The sequence below is a fragment of the Lepidochelys kempii genome, chromosome 6 (assembly GCF_965140285.1).
Source record: "Lepidochelys kempii isolate rLepKem1 chromosome 6, rLepKem1.hap1, whole genome shotgun sequence".
Lineage (NCBI taxonomy): Eukaryota > Metazoa > Chordata > Testudines > Cheloniidae > Lepidochelys > Lepidochelys kempii.
In genome coordinates, this window is record NC_136385.1 from 26,694,202 (window position 1) to 26,721,133 (window position 26,932).

The window sequence follows — 26,932 nt, forward strand, 5'->3', positions numbered from 1 at the left end:
AGGGGGCCCCCAGGGGAGAGAACCGCTTGCCGGCCAAATTATCCCACAATAGGATTTAGTGTTCCTCCACACCGGGAGGCTTTGTTTTGCCCATTACTGAAGGGTTGCTGGGCAACGGCAGATAGATGTGACACGGTTTACATCTTATTAAAGTTATAAGCTTTCAGGCAATATAAATGCCAAACAAGCCCTGGCCTCGCATGGCCTAGCTGCAATAAACAAACACTGCGTTTGCGGGTGAGAGCTCGGAAACAGGCTGACAGGAGGGCCGGCTTTTTTAAATGTATTAAAAATCCCCCCCCCCCCCGCATTTTTCCTTTGTGGCAAACAACAAGGGACAAATTCAACCCTGAGCTGGTGCTTTGAAGGAACAGAGGACAGACAGTTTGGGCCTGCCCTGACCAGCAGCTGCAGGCTCTAGTACTCCCTCAAGCAAGCCTCACTGCTGCCTTAATTGCCTGACCCAAAAGGGCTTTGCAGGGTTACAGAACTGCTGGGGGACAGGTCCACCTCCATCTTTGTTCTGTCCCCTGCTGCAATGGGCAAGGGGACAGGGCTGGATTGACATACCAAGCTGGGTCATGCCGCTGGAATTTTAAAGCCTCTCACGGCAATGCTGTGGGGAAGCTCACAATGCTGGCAGAACCTCTCCTAGCACAGCTATAAGGAAGAACACAAGGCCGGAGCCTTAGCTGGCATTGTGCAAGTGTTCAGCGGAGAAGCACTGGACTCCTGTCTGAAGAGTCTGGGAGAGGTGAGACAGATGAGTCCTAGTAGATTGTCTTGGCCATCCCAGGGCATGAGTGCGGTCTACAGTAAAACACGCTTCTGACACTGTGGCAGGCTAGGCCATCTTTGGGCCTAACCATACAGAGGGGAAAGTTGACAGGGGAGCCAGGTGTTGAAGCCAGGATCTGTGTCTATATGGATACTATTTGAGCAAGCATAAGCCTGGAGGAAACTCTACAAGAAAGTGAAAGAGGAGGTGACTCCTCCTCGCACATTCTCCAGGGAAAGCAGCAGCTACCTGGGAGGTGACCCAGTGCTGCGGAGGGATCAGGAAGCACTGGGGCTAATTAACCATTTCACACCAAGTGACACACCTTGCTCTCCCAAGGGCCAATCTTCATCTAGCTGGGTCCGGACTGCCTGAAGTTATCATCTGAATGGAAGGACGCTCTACCACTAGGATTCTGAAATGCCCATCACCATGGTAATCCACTGCCAGAAAGTGCCTCGTTTGACACTGTCAAAGGGGTTAAGAGATCACACCCCAAGTGCATCCTGAATTACTGTGGGAAGACCAGGACTAGAGTCAGCTTGCAAACAAGAGCTGGTATTTCAAACCTTCCCACCCCACCCCAACTGCTGATTCCAGTAGGTGCTTCTTTTTGTTTAGGGGTCATTGCCGGATACCAGACAAGACATCCTGTCCAAGGTACCTGTTGTGGCAGCGAACAGGTGATCACCACTGGACACCTGTCCTCTACTAACTGAGCTTCCTCAGTAGCTCAGACAGTAGTCTACAGTCTTCCCCAACATGCCTTGGCTCAAGACAAAGGGAAGCCCCCTTTCAACTGGAGAAGGAATCTATTTCTCTCTCCCAAGACCATGTCTTAACTGCCTGAGGAATCCCAGGTAATGGAGACTTCCCAGAGTTTGGGAGACATTTGGCACAGCCAGCCATTTAACGCAGTTCCGCACATCACAGGCAGCCATGCTGACATTTCCAGACACAAAAGGATAGTCATTGGCCAACCAGTCAGATGGGACATGGAGACAGGGAGTTTCCTCTTGCTACACAATTGATACGAGCTACGCTTATTTATGTCATGATTGCCTCAGCAACCCACGTCCTCACGAGAAGGATGTTGTGGGCATTCAGGATCACATGACTGCTCTACTGTATCTACAGGGTGCCCTGCAATGCAGCAGGTAGGGACTTTTAAACAATCCAGGCTGGAACCTTCTCAGTGAACCAGGACTGATGGACGTTTGCAGCCAGACACCTTCCACCCACAGTCCCATAATCTCATTAAGGTTCCTGTACTGAAGCCTTTGAGGAGGGGGAAAACAAAAAACAAAACAAAGCCAACACCCCCTCAACCAGCTGCATTTCTGAGTGTGACTCAAAAGGTCTCCAGCTCAGTGGCTTTGGTTCAAAGAAGAGTTCACATCCCTTTTCGTTCCAGCTTTAAACGAACCCATCCGTTCAGAGTCCAGGTGCAGCTCAGCAGAGGATAAAGCCACGGCGGTGAGGACAACGCTTTTCAAACTTCTTGCGCTCAAGCCCCCTTTCCTCAGCATGAAGACTCAGACACTGCCCTGCGTCAAACAATTCACTGCAATAAAACTGACCCCCACCCCCCTTTCCACTTGCTGGTGCTGAGGATGGGGACTCTTGCAGGGCTTTTCCCTACAGGCTATTCTGCCTGCTGCAGCCTGGCTTAGGAGAGTTCCCTCAACCAGCTGACAGGATGCTGATCAGTGCTTTGCAGGAGGGAGAATAAAGCCTTTGGAGGGCACCTGGGGACATCCTTCTCTAGGTATTATTATTTAAACCCGTAATATAATAATCTGGGCCTTTGGAAAGGGGAGAGGGAGGGAGCACAGAATGGTGCAGAAGTGCCCCATCAGAAATCCTCACATCCCTCCTCACCCAGCTGTGAGAACTCTCTTATAGAGTCAGTACTCAGGTAAGAGGAGGAATTGTCCAGAAGTTGGGGCGCCAGCCCAAGACTTGGGAGACCTGGGCTTCCATTTTCTGCTCTGCCACAGACTCCCTGTGTGACCTTTAATGGATTTATGCTCCCAACACCCCAGAGAGGTAGGATAACAGCATCGGCCTCTCTCTCTGGGGTGTTGTGAGCATAAATCCATTAAAGTTAAAGACTGTATAGAACTCAGATCCTATGCAGATGGGGGCCATATAAGTACCTTAGCCAGGCAATAGCCTGTTTATCCCCACCCCGTTAAAAAAGTCTAAAAACCATTCTCTCAGAAGTGTTTTTGATTTTCATAGCACTCCACACCCGAGCAGGAGGCTGAAGCTTTTTCAAATTCTGGCAAGGTGCGTAGATTCTTGCAGCGACTTTTGGCATGATCCTGCCAGCTCTCACAAGCTGCCCGGAGGGCGGTCAGACCGCTTGCTTAGATAGTAGACTTCCACACAACACCCAGGTGCTACTGGGACTTCCCTACAAGTCAGTATGATGAGCCAGTGCCACAGTATCATGGCAGGAGGCAATGGGGATTTCAGATAAGATGGAGTATGTAAAGAATCGTAGGAGTCAGGATGCGAGTCCAAGAGCTTTAGCCAAATTCTTGCTAATCTAACCCTCCCCTGAAGTTTCAGTTGGGTACAGCTCCTAGCCCAAGCAGTTGAGTAATTTTACATATTCATTGGTTTAGATTACAGAATGACACTGGACTGGGGCTTCAGACCTGGGCGCTGTTCCCAACTCAGCCACCGGCCTGATGGGGGACCTTGGACAAGCCACTTCATTTCTCTCTGCCTTGGTTTTTCCATCTGTAAAAGGGGATAATTATACTTATCCCTCTCGTGAAGTGCTCTGAGATCTAGAAATGAAAAGGGCTACATGAAAGCTAGGTATCATCCAAACACGTTAGAGACCTCATAATACTTCAAAACACAGTGACTCATTGTACCAAAGTAAACAGCAGCTCCGTATCACTTCATGACGTGCAGGCAGCGCAAATAAAACGATCCCCTGCTTTCCCTATACACATCACCCCTAACACAATAGTTACTTCCTCAGCAGCCCTTCAAAAAAGATGATGGCAACATTACACAAGAGTGGCCATTGTTTAACCGCTAATGCGGTTCCACCCCAGAGGCAGCCGCGTTTCCGAACTGGGTAGCAGGTGGAGCTGGCTGCAAAGTACTAAGCATTTCCTGTGAAATGTTCCAAAAGCAATTAAATTCTTATTCCTCCTACCCCCCCGCCCAAGAAAAATAATTAGCAGAAATTTTCCTTTAAAAAAACAAACAAAAATACAACCATAAAATGCTGTTTGTTGTTGAAAAAGCTGTAAAAGTTCAAAATTTTGGTAACCTTTTAATTTAGTGTAAAGGCCATCTGTTAACTGGAAAAAAGGGTTCCAGCCCCAATTTTGCAAACAGCTCTAGTAGCAGAGCTTGATGTTGGCTAAGAGGCCACAGGGGTTGTAGATCTTTGATATTTCTCCTATTTCCTGGGCAAGAGGATCCTGCCTTGTTGGTGGGTCTGCTGAGCACATGGGGTTAGGAACCCTATGGCTTAGATATGGTCTTTCTTCTTGCACTCACTCAGGCAGGTCAGGAGAATCATATGCCCATTTCAATACAAGCCCCAGAAAAAACTATTTTAATTTTCAATACCTGCTGTCCAGCCAACATGCCCCTTTGCCTGACATTTTAACAAGGGAAGCCAGGTGTCAGTATTACTCATCCCTGGCAATGATCCAAAGCAGGGCATTTGAAAGGGTTTGTAGGGGGGAGGGGGGGAGGAAATGTTCCTGATGCCAAGATAACATGGCAGAGATTATTACCCCTCTTGATGCAGGGAGGGAGGGAGGGACGGAAAGAGGGTGTGGCAAGAGCAGAGTGGGAACATCAGGGTAGCCACACTAAACACTGAAGAGGGGACCAGGTGTTTGAATGCAGGAGAACGGCCGGCACAGAGCTGGAAGGGGATACATACCCCTCTCCACCAGCTCCCCTCTCTCACCAGCAGCCATGCCTACCTAAAAGAGGAGTGGCAGGTGGCTTCCACAGTGAACTTGCCCTACCCCCTGGGTTCTGCAGTAGATGGGAGAGCATGGCACGGCAGGGGCTGCTGTTCTTGGAGTCCGTGCCTCCCCCTACCGCCCAATGAGGCAGGGCAAAGGCCACACCAATCAGGGAACCACACAGGTAGCACAGCAACCCCCTTCCTCCCTTAATGAGCCGGACAGCAAGAGAGGACAAGGCAGGATGGCGGGGGAAGGTGTCAGGGACACCCCCAAACCCAGAAAAGTATGGGGAGAATTGGTGTGGATCCCTGGCTGCCTTTGTCTCTCCAGCCCCAACTCTGTCAGCAGGAAGCCAGCTAGGAGGGCGGGAGGCTTGTCAGGAAAAATAATGGGGTAGGACAATCAAGCCTATGATGTCACCCTTCCTGCCATCTGCTACTCAGCAGCAGCTTCCCTGGCCCCAGCCCCCTCCCCCGCCAAACACCCCCCCACAGGATCACATGAGGGTGAGCCACTCAGCTGGCACTCCCACTCCAGGAACCAAGAAATAGTGGTGATGGGGGAGGGAGCATGTATTTAACACACTGGGCTGATATTGTTCAAAGTGCCAGGAATGGTGCTGCATCAGTGGGGGGGGGGGTAGGGGGGACCCACCAGCAGCCCGTACCTTGAAATAGACAAAGAGGGGGACCTGGGTTGAACAGAGATCCAGAGGGAGCACACACTGTGCATTACCTGAACCAGCCACCAGAGGGAGCTGCTGTTCCACCAAGGCCCAGCAGCTGGTGTAATTCTGTGGCTGCAGACAACAGGGGAGGACAAGCCAACCCGACCCTGTCCAAATCGTTGGCGGTAAACCCAGCTTCAGGTCAGAGGTCATAGCCAGGGCCGGCTCCAGGCACCCGCCTTCCAAGCCGGTGCTTGGGGCGGCACTGTGAAAGGGACAGCAGTCTGTGTGCCGTCAGAGCGGTGTCTCGTCTTTCTGCGGCCGTGGCAATTCGGCGGCAGCTTGTCTTCAGACGTCCTGCTTGGGGCGGCAAAAATGGTAGAGCTGGCCCTGGTCATAGCTCAAGCCTCTCTGTAACGGACAACCTACCAGCTGGGAATTCAAACTGGGATTTCCAAACCTCGCTCAGCACAGGAGGTTCAGCTCTAGGAGCGGAGTTTCACCCATTAGAGAAGACTGGGGTGACCAGACACCAAGTGTGAAAAATCGGGATGGGGGGGGTGTAATAGGAGCCTATACAAGAAAAAGTTGGGACCGTCCCTATAAAATCAGGACATCTGGTCACCCTACAGAAGATCCGGAATTCAGAGCTGAACTTAGCGGTGATATCTCTGAACCTAGTCAGGCAACAACCCCTTCCCACTCCTCGGCCCGGACCAGCCACTTCGTTCTGGCATTACATTCCAATGCCAGCTTCCTCGGACAGATTCCTGGCTGCTCCACCATGCAGTCAGCTTTCATAGAATATGAGGGTTGGAAGGGACCTCAGGAGGTCATCTAGTCCAATCCCCTGCTCAGGACCAATCCCCAGTTTTTGCCCCAGATCCCTAAATGGCCCCCTCAAGAATTGAACTCACAACCCTGGGTTTAGCAGGCCAACGCTCAAACCACTGAGCTATCCCTCCCCCCCATGGACCATTAACCCAGCAGGCTGGACCACTGGCTCATACATAGGACATAGAACGGGAAGGGACCTCCTGAGTCATGGAGTCCAATCCCCGGCTATCATAGGCAACCCTGTCTTATACTCCTGATCATAAATGGATCAAGCTCAGTCTTAACACTAGCTAGGCTGTCAAACCACTATAGGAACAGCGAGCAGGAATACTGCATACGCAGACGGGCAACAGTTTCTCCTCTGGAAGTGAAGGTGGGTTGTTTGTCCTCCTTGGTGTTTGCTCTGTTTGTGCTCCTGTGGAGTGAGATGGGGAAGGGAGTAATGGCCAGATTTTCACAAGTGCTCAGCAGCTCCTATTGTTCTCAATGAGAGCTGCCGGGTGCGAAGGCCTTAGGAGAACTGACCTTAAATGCATAATGCTCTTTTGTAGGGAATTAGAGCTGGCAATAGTGTTGGTTTATTTATTTAAGAGTATGTATGTTTCCTGTTCTAGCTTTAAGCTTCTAATTTGCAGCCACATTCAATTTCTGCTACCCATTCTGCCCATCCATGCCAGCAGCCAGTCCCTACACCTTCCTTGCAACCCCAAGATCCTGATCCAAGTCCCATTCCCTGCCTCAAAAACCTCCTCTTAAAGGTCCCCTGCTATCCCATCCCATCCACCTGACAAGTGCTCTATCCCCAGCTCCTCTCATCATCCCAACAGCTTTGATGGGGAGGAACAAAGAGGGACGCTGGCAGCTCCTCCCCTCAACCCTGCTCTGGGTGACTCCGGAATCGTTGTCCTTTGCCCTAAAGGAGCAGTTATCATCACCTCCTCTTCTGCCCCACTGGAAGCAGACACAGAAATTCCTCCTTTCCCCAAGAGGCCAGTTATTAAGAACCACAAATCCCATAAGGCCCCACTCCCCTTGTGGTGCAATAAACCACTAGGTGGAATATTCAGCACTCCCCAGCTCCCAAACCAAGCAACAAAACCGAGACGCCCAATAAAAATTTAAGAGTTGGTGGATTTTTTTTGGTGGGGGGCGGGGGGGAGAAGAATTTTAGATTTGGGGTCTAAAATATGCTTTTAAAGGGACATCAGCAGGCTATAAGGCCCAGTCCTGCTCCTACTGAAATCAATGGCAAACATCACTTTGACTGAAACTACTGGGAGCAAAGTGCATTCTTGACTCATCAGTTACTGCAGTCGGACTGTTTTCATCAGCCCAAAGTGCACTTCCTTAGGAGAGGTGCAGTTCAGAGGCCTGATCACAGGACTTGGAATCAGGAAAACCACGGCCACATCTGCTGCTGGTGCACAAATAGAGCCAACAGAGCTTTACACTGGATTTATACCAGTGGAGGATCTGGCCCCTAGATATCTCGTCCTAGCTCTGACAGGTACCCTTGGCTTCCTGGGACAAGTTGCTTAACTCCCCGAGGGTGCCTTGAGGATTATCTCCAGTGCTATGGAGGTACAGCATGCCAGAGGATATTAACGAATGGCTCGCTCGGAAGTACAGTGGAAGAAAGTTCGCGTCGGGCTTGGGAAGCACCATGAAAAATTTCAGCCTTAAAGAAGGTAAGAGAAGCTAAACCAATGAGTGTCTCCTCTCCCAGCACCGCAGTGTCATTCCCAGGGGATTATAATTCTGTCTCTGGTCAATGCCCGCATCGCTATGTAATTACCCACTACGGGGTGGTCTTCTGCACCCTCCTTTGAAGCAGCCCCTGTTAGAGATGGGATACTGGGCTAGGTGGATTACTGGTGCGAGCTGGCCAGCAATAAAGGGCCATGCATGCCCTGCACCAGTCTGAAGTTTGGGTGCCATCAGTGACTTTAAAGTGTCCATATGGGGGGTAAGGATGGGAAGAGAGGAGCAATGGGGAGTGCTGGTCCAGCTCCCTTTGGCTACTGCTGTGGGGATTTCCTTGGCCTGGCTGCAGGGATGCTGTGCTCCTGAAGCCCTGCAGGTTTGCCAGCAGAAGGCACCGGATAATCACCAGGTTAGGCTCTTCCCTGCCTAGCACTGGTCACCGCCCCCATGCACACATGTAGAGCATCCGTCCTGCCTTGCTGCTGCTGCACATGACCACGCCCACTGCAGAGGTAACCCCAGCCCAGGGGACAGTGGATACGCCTCTCTCTCTCTCTCTTTCCCAGTTAGTAAAACCTGCTTATTCTGCCTTATTCACCAGCGGATTTAAGAACAGCTAAATCCGTGCAGGAGGAATGCTCGGCAATCCCCTCCAATCCTCTGGCCTGAAGCATCAGTAAAGCAGATTGGAGGCAAGGCTCCCCCACCTCACCCCCCCAGTGCAAACCTCCTTGATCCAGGCAGGGTGATGTCACCGGCAGCCAATCAGGAAGCCCGTGTGCGCGCGTGCATGGGGAGGGGGTGTGAGGACGCCACAGATGGCTCCAGCTGGGTCTAGCATTTGATTAATCGCCTGAATTACCCTCACTTTGCCATAAAAAACGGGGGGGGGGGGGGGGAGAGAAAGGAGAAGAATGAACAGTAAAAGCAGGAGCAACTGCAGGGAGCAAGCCACAAACAGAGAGGCCTCAGGAGAGAACTTATTGTTAAACGCCCCAGCATACACCTGGGTTAATGCAAAGCATGGGGAGGGAGCAGTCCTGCAGACAGAGGGCGAGAGAACAGGGGATGCACCGGGTGGCTGAGCAGTTGCTGCTGCTAGGGTATCACGTGCCCCCAGTGCGGGCAGGTTTCCAGCTGCATGTTGGTTTAAGCCAATGCCAGGGCCACCCTGCAGGAGGATGTATCCCTAGGGGGGGCCTCTGGCACGTTACTCCTGAGGAGCTGCATCAGCGTGAACTCTGCCTTGGAGGTCCCAGTCCAATAAGCCCCACGCCTGGCAGAGCAAGGAGCCGATCCCATGAAGCACAGACATGGCAAGCAGCAGCTGGGAGAAATTGCGGATCTCAGGAACAGGCCCTGGTGGAAGGGGCCAGGGCACCCCCTTTAGAAATGGGCATATTAGTATCAGGGGTAAATAGGCAACAAATGGGGCCCAATCGGTTTGGATTTTCCCCAAGCCCCAGAATGCCTCTGTGGGTGGAAGGGGGAAGATCAGCACTAAACCCCACCAACAGAGCCAGTGTGGGAGGGACCACCTCGTTGTGGGCAGAGGTGAGGCTCACTCCTGCCCCTTAGCCCGATGGCATGGCGCCCCATCAGCAGCCCAGCCCTGCCCCTACCGTTTACCCTGCAGGCAATTAGCTCTCATTGACACGAATCCCACTTGAAAGGATTATCCCCCGCTTAGCCCCTGGACTCCCAGGGGGACAGCTGCTAGCAGGTGGGTTTTGCACAGCTGCTTTTGCAGGGGCGGTTCATCAGGCAAGGAGCTAAGAGAAACAAATGAGGTTTGCACCATTCAGTGCACGAGAAACTAGAGTCATGTAACAAAGAGAGCTTACAGAAGGGTAAGTGCAGCAGCCAGCTGACTGGCTGCAGGGGAGCGAGGAGACGAACAGAGATTGCGTGCAGCAGTGCTTCTGAGCCGATTGGCAAAGTCCACCCGGTGGGGGCAGGACTTGCTCCTGCCAGCACTGAAGCAACCATCAGGGCATCAGTGCCATTTTAAATCCAGGCGGGCCTGCACCCACACAGCTGGGGGCAATCAGAGCCTGATCCAAACTTGGGGCTCAGCCCAACAAGGGGGATAAGTCAAGAAAAAGCAATGCCACTGGATAGGAGCACCGGCGTCCCACGGTGGGAGGATTACTGGTCCCTGAAGACGGCTGGCGATGGAAGAGGGAAGGGAGGAGTTTTAAGTGGGGATTAAGTACTAGCTATGAGAGGGCTCTGGGGGCTGGTTTTCTAATGCAATGCCCCTTGCCCAAGGCTGACACACCAGGGCAACCTCAGGCGAGGGGACAGTAGAGCAACATGAAAGGGCAGCCTCCTTTAATGGCTCAACCCCCCTCCTTGCCACATTATTTGGCAACACCTCTGTGGGCTGTGGACACTGCGAGCGGGGCGGGAACATAACTGCTCTGCCTCAGTGAGATGGCAGGGCCGGAGGGCAGCGGCTGGGTTCCACTCAAAGGGACCGGAATGAGCAGAAGAGCGAGCTAGCAGCAGGCACTTCCATCCTGTTGCTCCATATGACGGTCATGTGCCCTCTCAGGCCAGGCCCCTATCTGGTAGGCGAGGAGCCCTAGTGGAAAGGCAGGCAAGGGCCGGATTAAGTACCTTCATCTTGGAGGCTGGCTGGATGAGCTCCGTGATGCAGACTTTGTCCTGCTGAAGCCGCCTCTTGACCAGCTTGGAGCAGCAGATGTTGACAGAGCTGAGGATGTGCCAGGAGTTATACTCCACAAAGGAGCGGCTGTCAATGACCAAGGTGCCCTTAGCCCCATTCCTCAGGAGACTGGCCAGCTTCTTTGAATCCATCACTTTGTGTGAGAGTCTATCCCCGGCCATAACAGGCCCGGAGGGAAGGCCAGGGGCAGGGAAGCCAGCACCAATCTCCCAGAGGAAAGAGGGAGCAGGATACAGCACGAGCAGGGCAGCACCTGTCCTGATCTTGCCACGCCGCTAAAGCCCAGGAAGCCAAGTCATCGTGCCGAACCTGTTGAGAAATGAGGAGAGGGGAAACCCAGAGTCAGGTGTTATGACAGCACAGGCAGCCCTGGGAATTCACCTGGAAACAAGTTTCCAAGAGCCAAGACCTATCTCAGCCACATGGGCCAAAAGCTGAGTCCAATGGGGTTACTTTTGATTTACACCAGGGTAGCCAAGGACAGAACCTGGCGTGGACGGTGGCACTTTCTACATGGAATGTCAAGGTACATTTACTTGTCAGATCGGCCAGCTGGGCACAAAGGTGAAAACGGAGACTGCAGAATGGAGCCAAGAGTGCTGGTCTTCTAGGTCTCTGCAACACCTGCTGCATCCCCTCCCTACCTGAGTGTATCCCTCCTCAGGGCCTGTTCCCTCTCACAGCCTGCCTTACCACCACACAACAGCTTCTCCCCTCACAAACACACACAACTTCCTCCTCAATCCCTCTCTCTCACACACCTCTCCCCCACCAGTCGAGGGTATGGTAGGAGGTGGCTCAAAGGAGTAGGGTTCAGCATATTGGGGGGCAGTCTCGTTAAGCGCCGTAACCAGAATCTTTCTGCTCTCCCGATCACTGATAGTCTGGCGGTGGTCCCCCCACCAGGCCAGCTCACTGAAGCACACTGTCAGAGGCAGGGCCCGTGCCACGTGAAGGGCAGCAGCCGCGGGGCCCCCACCACCGTGAGAGTAACGAAGAAGTTAGATGGACGTGGACTGGTAAAGACTAGCTCATGACCCCCTCATCCCCAACCTGTAGCTGGCTGCCAGGGCGTGCTGGGTTCTCAGCAAGTGCTCTCCCTTCCTCGAAGGAAATGAAGTTATTCAGCCCAGCTCTCATCAGGAGCACCCCTGCAGTGACCAGCCAGCATAAGCCAAAGGCCAGCACACAGCAGGAGCAGCTTTTGCATTACCTAAGCCCTGTGGCCCTTGGGTTGGAAGAAGCAGCGGTCCAGAAAACTTTAACACAAAGTTAACTGGGGAGATCAAGGGGGTTTGAACCCAGCACTTGCGCCAGAGTGATTAGCTATTCTGGGTGCCTTAAAAGGGGCCTCCTTTTTAGAAGGTAGGCGCTCAACACCTGCTGAAAAATGGGGCCCTTTCAGATGTCTAAACTCTGTGCACCCACAAATCATTAGCAGCTTCCAAAAATATTGGACTCTGAACATTATTCCTGGCTCTGGTGTGCTGTGTAACCTTGGACAGGTCACATAGCTGTTCTGTGTTTCAGTTTCCCCATTTGCAAAATGGGAATAATACTTCACTCTCCCCAAGGGCTGTCTTGGAAAGGGGCTCATTTGTGTTCGTGACGTGCTCAGAGATCCTCCATGGAAGCGTCCGTAGAACTGCTAAGTGCTATACAAAGCCCCAGAGCTCAGCATCTGGGAGCATTCTGCTTACATCTGCAGGATGTCTGCCTGGCAGGCACAGGGGAGAGGTTCAGGCCTCTTCAGTTTTAATGTCAGGCATCACTGTAGGACACAAGGAGAGCCATTTATAAATAGTAACTAGGTTATTACAGTGCCGACCACACTGTATAGAAAACCCACTGGCCATACCAGGGCAGCCCAATGTGTCTGAGCTGGGAAAAGTGAACACCACTTCTAGAGGGACCAGTTCAGGCAATGTCAAGATACATGCATCCGATGAAGTGAGCTGTAGCTCATGAAAGCTCATGCTCAAATAAATTGGTTAGTCTCTAAGGTGCCACAAGTACTCCTTTTCTTTTTGTGAATACAGACTAACACGGCTGCTACTCTGAAAAAAATATACCTACTGACTTCCTTGGAGCCAGGATTTGTTGCAGAGATAGTAGCAGGCATCTGAATCACTCAAAGGATGCCGGTCATTCTCAGGCATTTCCATATTCTGATCACACACACACACGCACGCACACACACCAGTTCAGAAAGGGCAGAGCAAGGGTTGTTATGTTCTCCCGCACGCCCCAAGCTGGAAATCTATAGAGCATCAGCCTATTCACATTTTCCCACGCATAGCATTACCCCAAGAGAGGAGCCTTTCAAATGACAACTGGTACGTGAGTCCAGACACACAAAGAGAAGCATGTAGACTTCCAATCTAAGTCCTGGCAGTCAAATCATTAACTCTGCCATCATTTTAATAGTAATAACCAGCTTTGATGTCAACTCCCACTTAAAGCCAAAAGGAGGGGAAAAAAATCATTCTGCTGCTGCTATTTCAGTCTTTACTGTTTATTTGTATCATGTTAGCTGCAGCTTCCAGCTGTCCCAAGCGAGAACAGGGCCCCATCGTGCGAGGCACTGTACTAAAAACATATGGTGAGAGAGCATCTCTGCCCCAAGGAGCTTTCCATCTCAGTAGACAGGACAAAGGGTGCAAGCTCAATATCACATCCATTTATATGGCGAAGGCCCTTCCTCAGCCAGGAGGAGAGAGAAATCCTGCTCTTTGAAAGGTAAGTGATTCTAGAGAACACAGCAAACATCCAGGAGGACATAAATCCTCAGAACATGGGGCTTTATTCAGCATCGGAAGGCTTCTGTTAGCCCTGCTGATGAGCAACCCTACAATAATAAATCCCCTCTTCTGGGCACAGAAAGATCCACACCTCAAAGCACTAGAATCTATACCCCCAAACCTCCAGTGCCAAGATTCATGCTCCCAGCCTCGGGACAGAATAGAAATGATACACCAAAAAGCCACATACCCACAGCCAGCCCTACCACCCATCACCATATTAAATTTAGCTTAAAACCCACCAGGAACTGATTGTGGCCCCCTTACAGCAGAGAAAGCTTCTCACAGCTTTGTGCAATCGTCCCCGTACATTCCCCTGCCCCATTGTGTGCTGGTGTCGCTTTATATCTCAGCACAAGGATTCCAATCGGAGCTCAGCTACCCCTTCCTGTGGTCAGCTCCCAGTCCCTCCCCACCACTGCTATTCACACACTCCTCCCTCCTGATATTTTTTTCTTTTAGGGAGGGTTTCAAAAATTGAAACAGTTCTAATTAAGAGGCCTGGAGGGAGCAGGGAGGAGGAGGGAAGGCTGGCTCCTGCTGTGATATGACACACCTCATTATGCAGTAACAGCCTCGCCTGAGACCCCCCACTGCACTTGGGCTATAGAGCATGGGCAATCAGAAAGGATGCAAATTAGCTGGCTTTTGCTATGTTTCTCTCCCTCTCTCTGCTCCTGTCCCCTCTCCATCGGGGGATACAAGCTGCCAATTCCCCTTCTGATTCCCCAAACTCCAGCCAGGAAAAACAGGAATTGGAAGAAAGAGACAAACAAAGAGGTGGAGAGAAGGTTCAGACTGAGGGATAAGTATGAAATGCTGGAGTGGGATGGAAGGGTGATACAACAGAGACGGGAAAGGGGGAGAAAGACAGCTTGTTATCCAGGGAGATAATAGGATCCATTCCCCTCACTCTCCGGACTGTGCACATGGGGTGGCTTTGGGGTTTTCAAACACAATCAGAGGGGCCTGGGGAAGATAACAGCCCCTTTATCTCCTAATTGCTCAAAGAAAAGCCTGTTTGGAAGAGGTTGTGCAGTGTTCAATTCTGACAGGCAAGTAAGCATCTAGATGGACAAAGCCAGAGATGGTGGGGAAGATGACGCAGGGAGAGGCAGCCAGGCCCAACCTATAACCCCCACTGCCCCAGAGAGGACTTTGGTGTACATAGGTGGTGTGCTCTCCCCACACACTAGTTCTTCCAAAATGAAGGCTGCAAGGATAGCCCAGCAGCTCAGTCCCTTGATCCCTTGACACCAAGAGAGTTGTTTATTCTAGTGCACTCCCACCCCAGCCAGCATCATACGAGGCAGCGGTCTGCTAAGGGAGAGTGAGCTAAAGTCTGGTCCTGCTGGAACATCAGACTAAGTTCCACTTGCAGAATCTTTATTGCTGGGGATGCAGGAACCAGAAAATGCTGCATCTCTTCACTAGTCTCCCCCATCCCCAAGCTTCCCACCATTGCTACCACCTGGTTCAGCTGTACGGATGGTAACAGCAGCAGCAGCGCTCGCACAGACATAAGCTGCTGGCACTAGTTATTCACCTTACAGAAACACCCAGGAACCCCGATCAGCAAGCAAGGCCCCGTTGTACTAGGCACTGTACACGCAAAGAACAGAGTTCCTGCTCCAGGAGTCAACCAGGAAGCAGCAGAAAGGGCGGTCAGTGCTTTTATCACTACACTATGCAGCCACAGTGAGAGCGTGTCCCGTGGTAAAAACACCAATGGCTGCTGCTATCTGCTCGATGCTATTGCTCCCAACCTTGCCAAAACCAGTGGGGACAGCAATTGGAGGAAATTGTGAGGGAGGGATGCAGGGAAAGCTAGTGGAGGTAAGGTCAGCAGAGCCCAGCTTGACTCTCACATCACAGGCTGGGCTTGGCTTGCAGGGCTGGCAGCTAGAAGAGAAACATTTTTATTTGTAAATGAAGGCTATTTGGTCTACAGTCACTGAAAGACACTGAACCGGACACCCTGCAGTGCTGTGTTTGAGAGATAATCTTAAGAGCACAAACCAACTTTAACATGAAGTTAACTGGGGAGATACCCAGAGAGGAGAAATAAGGGAAGTGTCTTCTTCCTTCTTGCCAACTGGGTCAAAGTGAAGAAGCAGGAACGGATGGCAGATGCTGCTGAGCAAAATCCAGAGAGGTCTCCCATTACCTCACCACCATGACAGGAGACCACAAGCTCCAAAGGAGGGGAAAAGGTTAACCTGAAACCTAAATTTGGGTTTCAGAAACAACCGCTGTGTCCCTCTCTTATCAGTTTATTAAAGCTGCCTTAATCTTCTTGAGCATTCCTGAAGAACATTACCATAATCCTTTAATCCCACCTCTCCCCGGAGTGCCTGTAATGAGGAGATGGGCCACAAGTTTAGCTGAATGGGGACAGCAAAGCAGGAGGCACCATGCTGCCGCTCAGGGACTGAATGACAGCTTGGTGTGTGCATTACGCTCCCCACGCACCCCCATCTCAAGACAGTGGGGCAGATTCGTCCCTGGCATGCAACTCCATTGAAATACACATCAGCAGAATTGCGCAGGGGTCAGCACCAGGAGTTAAACCACACGCAGTAGGGCGTGTCCTTCAATGTAAACCCAAAGTGGGGGCCAAACATTTCTATGCAATAACGTGGAAACACTCAGCTCCCTGGGCCTGAATTGTGCTGCCCTGAACCTTGGGTGCTCATTTGCTCAGGTGCACAAATGGCCATATCCAGTGAGGGGGGGGAGGGGAGAGGGGGATGGAGAATCAGGCCCAGGGTTTTTTGCTGCCCATTCAGGTCTCCAACTCCCCCATCAGCCCTCATATCCCCTCTATTACCTTAGGGCTCAGAATGCTTCTTTTTCCTGCTGCTGGTGCAGGACCCTCCTGAGAACACCTTTCACAGATTACAGGCGGTTTCTTGGGGGAGGCACCCAGCCAGGAAGCTTCAAGATGAGAGCTGTGGGCAATCCTGAAGAATGCCAGAGGTGGCGGTACCTGGCCTTCAGAACATGGAGTTGGGTGAGGATCAACGGCCAACAGGCAGCCATCTGTCCTAATCCTTCTCCCCCCCATAAAGGGCCCACAGGTATTTCTTCAAGGAGGAGGAATGCATGGGAAGGTATTTAATATTAGCAACACCCAGCTCCATTCAGACAGTATTGGCCCCCGCCCCAACATCCAAATCAGATTATTTCCCCACAATGGGAGTATCAACATCTCATGCCCCCCTGCGTATAATAAAGCACGGCACCTGTTCCACACACACAGTTCTACACACTTAGAGAAGCCAGGCAAAGGTTCATGCGCCCCAGATGTGCACCTGTTTTGGCAGGCTAGGAAAGCACATAGGAAGCTCTGGAGAAGAACAGAGCCTGAATTCATCCCTGTGCCATTGCAGAGACAGCGCTCAGCCTCTCAGGTCCGCCCTATCTTGCGCCCTGGCTGCAATTAGGCACCAATGGGCAATTGCAGCAGCACAAAAAAGAACCAACTTGGTATAGCAATGTCCTGTCCACCCCCGCTCCTGCCCTCAATACTTCACCCCCCTCCCCTTGGCTGCCTCAGAATGCTCCCTGCACTAGACCTCCTACTGGGGACGTGTGCCTAGGAAGGGTGCTGAGCTGGCTCCTGCAGAGGGTCTCACGCTGGGGGGTGTTAATGAAGGGACCTCTGCAGATGTGCTGGTGTAGCTACCATTAGCCAGGCCCCAGGTAGCCAATTTCAGGTCACCACATTGCTTTGTGCTAGCACTTGTGCCTCCGTGATGGCTCTTCCCTGCAGTACACTGGTCTAACTCAGGAACCGCCCCTCTTGCTACCTTTGGCAAGTCAACTGCGCTGCAAGAAGCAGTGGGTTCAACACTGTTCATGCCTCAGCCTGTTTCTGGCCCTTTTGTTCCTGCTCTCCCCATCTACTCCTGCTCCCTTCCCTGGTGTTTTCTGCTCCCCTTTGTTTTTCCCGTCCTAAATATAGATGGAAGCAGCCAAGGCTCAGAGAAACGGAAACAATCGGATAGAAGGTTAACTTTTCCCTCGCAAGGCCAACGACTAGCTCGTGTTTCTCCCTCTATTTTCTCTTCCCCCTTCCCAGCCAGTAGCAAGCACAAGGGCCATCAATGGAAAGGGCTCATCCACACGCTGCTTTCTACCTTCTACCGGAGGTCTCCCTTGCTGGAGAACCATACTGAAACGCCAGAGACTGTTGACAACTCAGGGTCCGACTGTACTCCCATCAAAAGCAAAACTCACATTGACTTTGAAATGGACAGGATCAAGCCTAAACATTGGACATGACTTTAAAAGAGGTTAGCTTGGGCAGAAGCAGCAAAAGCAGATAACTCCAGCCTGGATACAGCGCTGAGTGAATACTGGAGAATATACATAGGGGACAGCCCTGCACTGGGTGGACTAGACAGAAAACAAGTGATGGAGCAAATAGTTTTCCCCATCAAACACGGTCAGTGCACATCTTGACACAAAGAAGCAAAGGGGCAAGGAGAATACCACCTAGTTCTTTCCATCCATGACCTCAAAGTGCTTTACAATGAGAGGAAAGCATCATTATCCCTGTTGGGAAAGCTGAAGCACCGAGAGCTCAAGCAATTTGCCTATCACACAGTGGCAGAACTCAAGTCTTTTCACCCTCTGGCCAGCACCGTGCCCACCCACTGGGCTACGCAGCCTCTCAAGGTGCACACAGGGCAGGTGTTGACAGAACTTGTCAGTAATTCTTGGCTCAGCCATTGGGGAAGGCAGGAGATTATCTGCCGGAAGGATTGCTGAGAAAGTAACTGTCAGCTTATGGCCTGAAACACTGGCAGGAGTGTTTAAGCTTCAGAGCTCTCCAGGTGCTTATTAAGATGTAAATTCTGGCACGGTTGCCAAGAATCGCCCCCCCCCACCCCACCCCCATCCCTCCTAGTACTTAGGCACTTAGAAAACCCCCTCTGCCAGCTCACACTACATGAGGGATCCCTAAATCATGGGACTATTACTAATTATTAGTATTTTGCAGCAGCAACCAGAGATATGGGGCTCATTAACAAGTTAGCACCTCTGGTTTCCACAGCAACCATGTAGCTGCCAGGCAACAGCTGCATCTCAAGCCCCACGGAGACATGAACTGGGTTTCTCTGCAGTGAAGGCACCCAGCAAGCAGCAGGAGCCTTGGCCCTGTCTTAACTGCACTGGCACTGCCTGGGCAACTCCAACCAGCCTAAAAATCTGCTTGGGTCAGGGGGGAGCGAAAGAGAAAGGAATGCCCTGACTCAGACTTGAACTCACAGAGAGGACTACAGGCTGCTTCCACCCCCTTCGTCACACACCAGCCTACAGCCTTTGCCTATCTGCAGTTTCCCTTTTTGCTACCGAGGCTAAACACGTACAACCTAGGTTAAATGGCAGCTGCAGCTTCCGAGAAAGACACCCAAACACGCAGCTAGGATGGGGCACGTTAGGACTATGAGGTGGTGATCGGAGGAGGCAGCGTCAAGTGCCACTGCTTAGGATGGCCCTTGGAGATTTGTCAGCAGCCAACTTGCGATGCCCTTTAAAAAGGGATTCAGCATCACTTCAGGGAATCTCCCCTCAGAAGGGGAGAGGCATTTTAGTTAACATATCCCTGGTGAGGATCCTCATTAGCGGAACCTTGAAACACCGTCACCAAGATCTGTCAGCTCAAGCACAAAAATCCACTTAGCCTCTTCAAGGGACAGGTGGGTAATGAAAACAAATGGCCATTAGAAACCCACAGATGATATTTTATTTTCCCAACAAGATAAAATGACTTGCCTCAAGGTTGCATAAGGGACAGATCCCTCAAAAAAACAAAACAAAACAAAACCAAAAAGAAGCCTGACGGACGGGAATTGCCTTTCCACCTCAAAAATTAGGATATCTACCAGAGAGCAAATCCTCATACAGGGATATGTAGTTACTACAGTGGGACCTAGAGACCCCAGCCCAGCTCAGGGCCTCATAGTGCTAAGCACTGTACTATATATAACACAAGAGCTTACAATCAAAATAGATCAGATCAGACAAAGGGTGGGGGGGTAAGGCAACCTGCCCAAGGTCACACTACAGATCAGAGAGAGATCTGGGGAAAGAAGAGAGAGATCTGTCTCACAGTCCAATGCCCTACCTAACCTTGGAGAGGATTCTCCCAGGAAACAGACAGATACACAGAGGGGCAGAGGAACCAATAAAGAAAGGAGAAACCACCACACTCTCTCTCACTTGAGACTCTCTCTCACTTGGTCCTTTGTACTGCCTGACCTCCCGCACCTTAAGACCAAGGCCAAGCACAAGTTATAGTGCTCTCACTGCAGCACACCATCTGTGCAAACAAATCTCAGAACACCTTAAGAAGTCTGGAAGGGGAGCTTCCAATTTTGGCCCAGCACGGCAGCTCAGTGGCAGTTGGCGCATCTCTTGAACATACACAGGCCCAGCTGCTGGCTGGATCTCTTACCTCCCCCCCCCCCCGCCTCCCCTCTATGCTGCTGCATTTCTTCTTGTTTTATAGTTTAATTCCCACCCCCAAGTCTTATAATGATTTCTTTCTGGTGTTTTAATGCTGGCAGGAACTCATGGTGGGAAACAGAAACCTCCTAGGCTTTACGTATGCCACTCTATGCTGCAAATGGATCATGGTCCATCTACATCTGTACTTCTAAGGTTTGAATTGTGCACCAAGAACCACCAAACGGTCAACACACATTTGCATTCTTGGACACTGGGTTTTCTGTAAGAGTCTAATTGAGCCCCTAAGTCCAAAGGCACAAAGGTATTTCTCATCATAGGATGTTACATGCACTAAGGAGTCCTAATCTGCTCAATGTGATGAATGGTGCATCAAGTACCATAAAGAAGTGGCACGGAGGCCGACCAAAAACTCTGGCACATACTTGCATAGGTGCAGGCTTTTGGTCTGAGACTGGGGTTTTTATGGACTATCGCAGGCTTGCCTCAAGCACCTCAAGATCAGCTCAGCTGCAGACAGTCATAATTGTCAGATACCACTGAGCAGACAAGGGGAGCAACAGGAGGAGGAGGAGGATGAACCCTCTCTAGACAGGCTATAAGAACATCTTCCATGTGTGCCCCTTAGTGGCCAATGTGGTGTACACATTGAAATCAGAAGGGTGCGGGATCAGCTGCTGCAGGGAGAACAGGGTATTTAGTGGGGGCCTAGATAACATACCCCTTCCCACGTGTGGCCATAAAAGAAGTCATGATCTTGCACTGTCTAGAATGGGAAAAGCCCTTCGTGTGAACAGGACACTCATGTTTAAAACATGTGACAGCAGAGACCCTAGGGTTTGCCATGACCAGCCGCCATGTTTTAACCACAATTGTCCTTGCCCAGGCTCAGGGCATCTTGGAGGGTTTCAATGGCTTGATCACCATGTCACAATGGGAATGGTTTGATGTATTGTGATGGGACTGGCCTACTTCTCTTTGTTCAGGGGTCCTGGACACCCTAAACATACACTGGATAAATTTTCTGCCTCCTGGGGAAAAAAAGCACAAAGTTCTGTTCATAGTTGTTCCTAAGAATATTCCCCACAATGTTATTGTATGAGAGGTAGTGATGCACAAGATTGAGCTGCAGGAGTCGAAGATGGAAGCTTTTCAGGGTTGTGTGATGTAGGTGAGTAAATGCCTCACCATTTCACCACAGAAGAACAGGTGAGATGAGTTTGGGGGTCTCCACCAAGTCCCAAATGTACATTGTCTAAATCAGAGCTATTCAGAATGAGTGACAGTCACTGGTGAACCTGGGGACTGGAAAAAAGAGAGGGGAGTGCAGCAGGTTAAGACCGAGGTGCAGTGATACATGTAGCCCATTTGCACTGTACAGCGTCATTAGCTCCTCAAGTTTATGAGGAAAAAGATAAAAATTGAATCCACGGTTTAGCAGAAACAACAGTTTAACAGCCTTGCTCCCTGAAAGGTCTTACACAGTTTCTAATGACACCCATTGCAAACTCTGGCATATGAATGGACTTCAGCTTGGGTTCTCTGCTAGTGTAAGTCAGCACAGAAGTCAAGGGAGTTTCACCATTTTATGTCATCTGAGGATCTGGCCCTCCATTTCTAGGCATCATAAAATCCAGAAGTTAAACTCAACTCCAATAAAGATGCTACACTAACCTTCCAAGGGATTGCAGATCCACAAACCTCGTCACATATAAGAAGTTTGGCTGTGTTTACATCCTGCCCAACTCCTTGTAGACCAAAAGAAAGTTTACCCCAATGCAGGGGAACAATCTAGTACTTGTCATTTCAGGCTCTACCCTCCTATCAGAGCCACAAAAGGAAGCCACCACTCCTAGATTTTGAGTGGCTCATCTATATCTAGAAGAATACACCAGGTAGGACGAGGAACATCTGGTATGCAACGATATCCTGCTCTCACCTTTTCGCTTAGGGCTTGTAATTTATTATAGGGTGGTTTTGTTTGGTGACTCAAGTCATGAGATCAAACCAAGTGACTTCTCATCTCTTCCATCTCTCCTGTCCAACCCAGACCAATTTATGGACAGTGGCCACATACAGTCAGGACTTGCTGTTGTCATGCAGGCTCTCTTTCCTGAATAAGAAATCTCATTGTTTGCCCCATTGAAAGGGGGGCTAGATATTGCACATTTTCCAGGACAGACCATCTCCTGAGGAGCCATTAGTGTAATAACTGGCAAAATGTGTTTCATTCATTAACCAGTTCACCTACAAAAAAAGGACGGGGCTACACACCTCTATTCTCCCCTCCCAATTCCAGGGGGTGTTTACTTTTCAAGGCACACAAGATTTTGCCATATTGTTTCAGATAACAAGGTGAGCAATAGAAGAGTGACCTGATTCTACATCATGATCTGGCCAGTTCCAACATCAGTGCTTCAGCGTAATGAAAAGCATTTTTGAAGTTTTATCCTTTCGGACCCGTTGCTGCCGCCCCAATAAGATCAGTTCTCTCTCCTCCCCACTTCTCTACCAGAGTCCTTCCGAATTTAGCCATAGCTCAAGCCCACTTTTGTGTCAATTACTGACTGGGGAAGGATTGCGCTGGCACCAGACACATGGAAATTGAGAAAGCAAACAAAGGCAGCCAAAATACAAAGAGACATGAAATTACACGCGTCACTGTTTAGCGAGCGAACAGAAAACCCACCTCCACCTGCATTTAATGGTACAGCACAACTGCTTTGTGAGAATGTACATTCAGTGAGGTTCTGCACAATCTGCAACCAGATGCAGCCATCTAACGGGATGTATCGGTTTTGTGGGATATTCAGCGTAACTTAGGATTCGGCAGTTATTCTGCCCTTTTCCTGCCTTCCACTCAACAATGTGTAACAATTTTTGGGCCTAAACAGGTCGACACCAGGGTCCCAAGCTCCTTTCGACCATTTGGCTGTGCAGCTGCATTCCACCAGGATCTGCACAGTATCCGTGTGCAGGCAACAAGTAAAGGAGAACTCAGTCCATTTTGGCATAACAGAGATTGTGCTCAAGGTCTGGGTCTCAGCCAAGGTGGACTGGCAGAGCTGTGGGAGGCTACTATATAGGACTCAGTCGTGGCCCCGCTGAAGTCAATGGAAACAAGACCAGGTCCACAGCATGTGCCTGAACTTTGCTAGGCATTAGCCAGGTGAGTGCAACCCCGTCCTCACAATCGAGGTGGGGAAAGTTGAACAAAGAAAAACAAGCGAAGCGTTTTGGGTTTCCATGTACGTATAATTTTCACGCATTAGTTTAGTGGCCTGAAGTCAGCATGCTGGCACCATCTCTAAACCATCTCTTGACCCAACAGCTTGGGGGTTCAGCATGCGGACAACTGTATTCCAAGGAGGGCTGCTGGCCAAGACAAATGAAGTTGGACTAAATACACACTCCAGCTACAACTCAAAGAAAACAAATCATATTAATAAGAAGTTCAGAAACAAGGACTGCTCAAATCCAGCCCATCCACTGATTTTCCCTCCTTTGTTTATTTATTTATTAGACTGCTCTAGAGACCAGTAGACCCTCTTCACTTCAGCTGTAAAGTATAAGAGCTATCTAAGACGGTTTGGAAGTCAATGGGAGTTGAGCAGCTTATGAAATCCCAGACTTACATGCATTCTTGTTTCACTCGCCTTGACACAGGGACCACAAGCCCTTGGATAAACAGATTGAAAGCTTGGTATAAGTTTCACCACAATTTCTGCCAGAGCCTCTGTAACCGCAGTTGAAATATAATTTGCTAACTTTTTGCAGCAGCAATATTCCTCAAAGAATTCGTTTTTTTAAAGATTTATTATAAACAGTGGATGTAGGCATGTCACAACCCTACTAGCCAGATGACTCTCACTGCCAGCCGGAGGTTAAAAGGAAAGATTTGGTAAGGTCACCAGCAAGGCTTAGGGGCAAGTGCTGGGAAGGAGGGCAGATGTCAAGAGTTCCAGTAGGGCGCTCTTATTGGATCAGATCAGTGGTTTATCTAATCCAGTACCCTATCGCTGACACTGGCCAAGACCAGGTGCTTCTGGGGAGGGTAGAAGAAACGCTGCAGTAGGCAATTGTGGAATAATCTGTTCCTACACTAAAGTTGCCTTCTAACCTCCAGCTGGAGATTGCTTATGCCCTAACATGAGAGTTTATAGTCTTTCCGCAACTTCCTTTTTACTTTTAGAACTCAGGATGTAAATCCCTTGAGCTCATCACTTGGAAATGGAGAGAATTCCTCCTGCCAATTACTGTTACAGGACCCCAAAGTGCTCTACAGGCGTTCCAAAAGAACAAAAGGTCCCAGCCCCAAGGAATGGATAGGTTTATTTTAGATGAGACGAGTGAACACACACACACTCTAAGGTGAGGAAAGATGAGTTACAATCAGAGCCCAGCATCCCTAGGTTAGGCATGTGCACATTTTGATGGCCACGTAAGTATGGGCTGGGTATGACCCAAACTTCTCCTGGTAGGTAACCTGGAGGAAGCGAATACATAGCAAGGATGTGAGTGTGGAGAGGGTAGTGGCTTGGCAAACAGGAACCATCTGGGCATTTTGAGCCTAGGGAGCACTTGAAAGAAGACATGCAATGGGAGTGGGAACAGGAAACAAAGAGGGTGTCAAGGAAATGCTTCCAGCATCAGCCGGGTAACTAACACACTATGGCTACGTCTACGCTATGGACCTTACAGTGGCACAGCTGTACCGTTGCTGCTGCGTCATTGTAAGGTCTCCTGTGTAGCCGGTCTGTGCCAGCGGGAGACGCTCTCCTGCTGACATAGCACTGTCCACACCGGCGCTTTTGTTGGTGTAACTTATATCGGTTGGGGGTGTGTTTTTTTCAAACACCCCCGACCGACAAAAGTGCTAGGGTCGATAAAGTCTCTGTTACTTGTTTCAGACCCAATTTCACTTCCATGCCACACAACCCTAGCATTAATCCTAACATCAGCTCTTGCTGTTTATTTTTGTAAGACTGTTGACATAATGGGGCAAGATTTTCAGAACTGACTAGTGGTTCTGGACCCCCTAACCCAATTTGGGGAACCTTCATAGGACCAGAGTTTGAAAGAACAGATACTCACACTTTCTGAAATATCAGGCCCCTTCAAGACATCTCAAGTTGGGCACCCAAAGCCTCTGGTCACTTCTGACAACTGTGACTCACAAATGCAAAGTCTTGCAAGTGAGATTGTAGAAAACTTCATATGCGATAAAGAAGGGAACCTCACATTAGTTCAGACTACTTCTTCTCTTAGGGATTGTCTAGGCAGGGACGTTGTGGCATAGCTATACCAGAATCACTTATTCTGCTATAGCCATGCTGATCAATTTCGCCAAGTAGACAAGTCCTTATGTTTGGTTTAGGTCCCTCTCATCCACATGGGGCTTGGAGGTTTGAAAGCCAGAGAACCCTCATTGGCAGCACTTTCCACAGGAGGTGAACTCCTATACACAGTTCCTGGAGCAGAACGGGATAAGCTGTTGGCCCTTGCAAAACTGTATGTTAAATAAAAGAATTGGTGACAAAACTGTGTGCTTCAGCCATGGCTCAATAATGCCCCCGCATGCTCTATAATGGCTTTGCCAGCCAGGTTTAAACAAAAAAGCCAAGGTTACATTGCACTGCAGCCAAACTAGCGTCTAATGTGGTTCGAGCATGTGGACAGGACAAAGCCATGTTAGAAGCGCACTCGGAAAAGCATTCTAACTTCCGTGACCATTAGTACCATAATGTTTACTATGCCGGTGTGCTATGTTATTACAGTACAATTGGGCCTGAGCATCTGGTCTTGCCTGCATGCGTGGGACTGCTGCACTAGGTTATAAATATGTTATGCAACCCAACCCCAACTCTAGCTCTGTCCACCCATGGAGAAACAAGCGGTGTTAGGACAGAGACGTGATGTTACCGTATCATCACACAGTGCCTGGGTACTCTGTCTTTTGCAATGTAGATGCTCTGTAAGCCTGTGGTTTTCAACCTTTTTTCATTTGTGGTCCCCTAAACAATTTCAAATGGAGGGACCCCTTTTGGAAATCTTAGGCATAGTCTGCGGACCCCGAGGGGTCTGTGATCTACAGGTTGAAAACCACTGTTCTAAAATAAATTACTACCACATTCCTAAATACACGGCACTTCCCAGGCCTGCCTGAGAAAATCTCTAAGGAAGAGCTAATTTAGTTTCTTATCAGATGAATTATCTTGGCCTGTTCACCTCCCTTCCCCACGCTGCTTGATTAGGTCAGGCATCTCTTCTCACTTTGCATCAGGCGTGACAGGTGCATTTTAGAAGAAATTCAGAGCTTGAAAAACAGGTTTTAAAACCCAGCAGCCATTAGGATGCAAAAAGCATTTTCAATCAATGCATACTTCTTCCCAATATTAAAGGCAATCACTACAAAGGTTTTGCACTCTGCAGTTTCAAAGCCATTAATACACCTGGGCATTTTGTGTGCAGCATTTTGCTAAACAGAAAGGAAGCGAGAAAACCTCTCATTGCTGTTGATTCTTGCTATCACCTTTTACTGTTGCCATTAAACTCACTGCCAAGGATAAAAGATCTACAAAGGCTTTAGAATATTTTCATCCACCACCGCCACACCCCTCATCAGCATAAGCTATTATTTACTAGCTCCCTTACTCAGTCACCTCCTCCTTCTCAATAGGTTTCAGTTTCCAATAGCTGTTCAAATACAATAGTGACAGGTGCCCTAGGAGTGGATGTCATAAATCAAAAGCACCGAGAGCCAGAATACTATTGCCTTTTTCCAAGTTTCATTCAGGATCTTTAGTTCCTTACAGATCTGCTCCTTTATCACATGCTCCTTAACACAGCCCACTCCCCACTTTTGAAACCAAACTTCAATGGTGCTACCCAGCTTTACAGCAGCTGAGGATCTGGCTCAAACAGCCTTCTAAAAAACCCAGAGGGTGCCACCTATAACCAAGCCATATGTGTACAGTCTGTTGATGGGGTGGAAATGAGGTGGAACATTGCTCCTTCCCA

General features: G+C 49.8%; 1 protein-coding gene across 1 annotated transcript in view; it reads right to left on the reverse strand.

The window, feature by feature from the left end:
• Positions 1-26,932, reverse strand: part of DUSP8 (dual specificity phosphatase 8) — an 83,157-nt gene that overhangs the window by 53,153 nt on the left and 3,072 nt on the right. The window contains exon 2 of the mRNA XM_073347225.2: positions 10,565-10,943. Within this exon, the coding sequence (XP_073203326.1) occupies positions 10,565-10,795 (231 nt within the window). The 5' untranslated portion in view covers positions 10,796-10,943. The remainder of the gene's footprint in view (positions 1-10,564; positions 10,944-26,932) is intronic.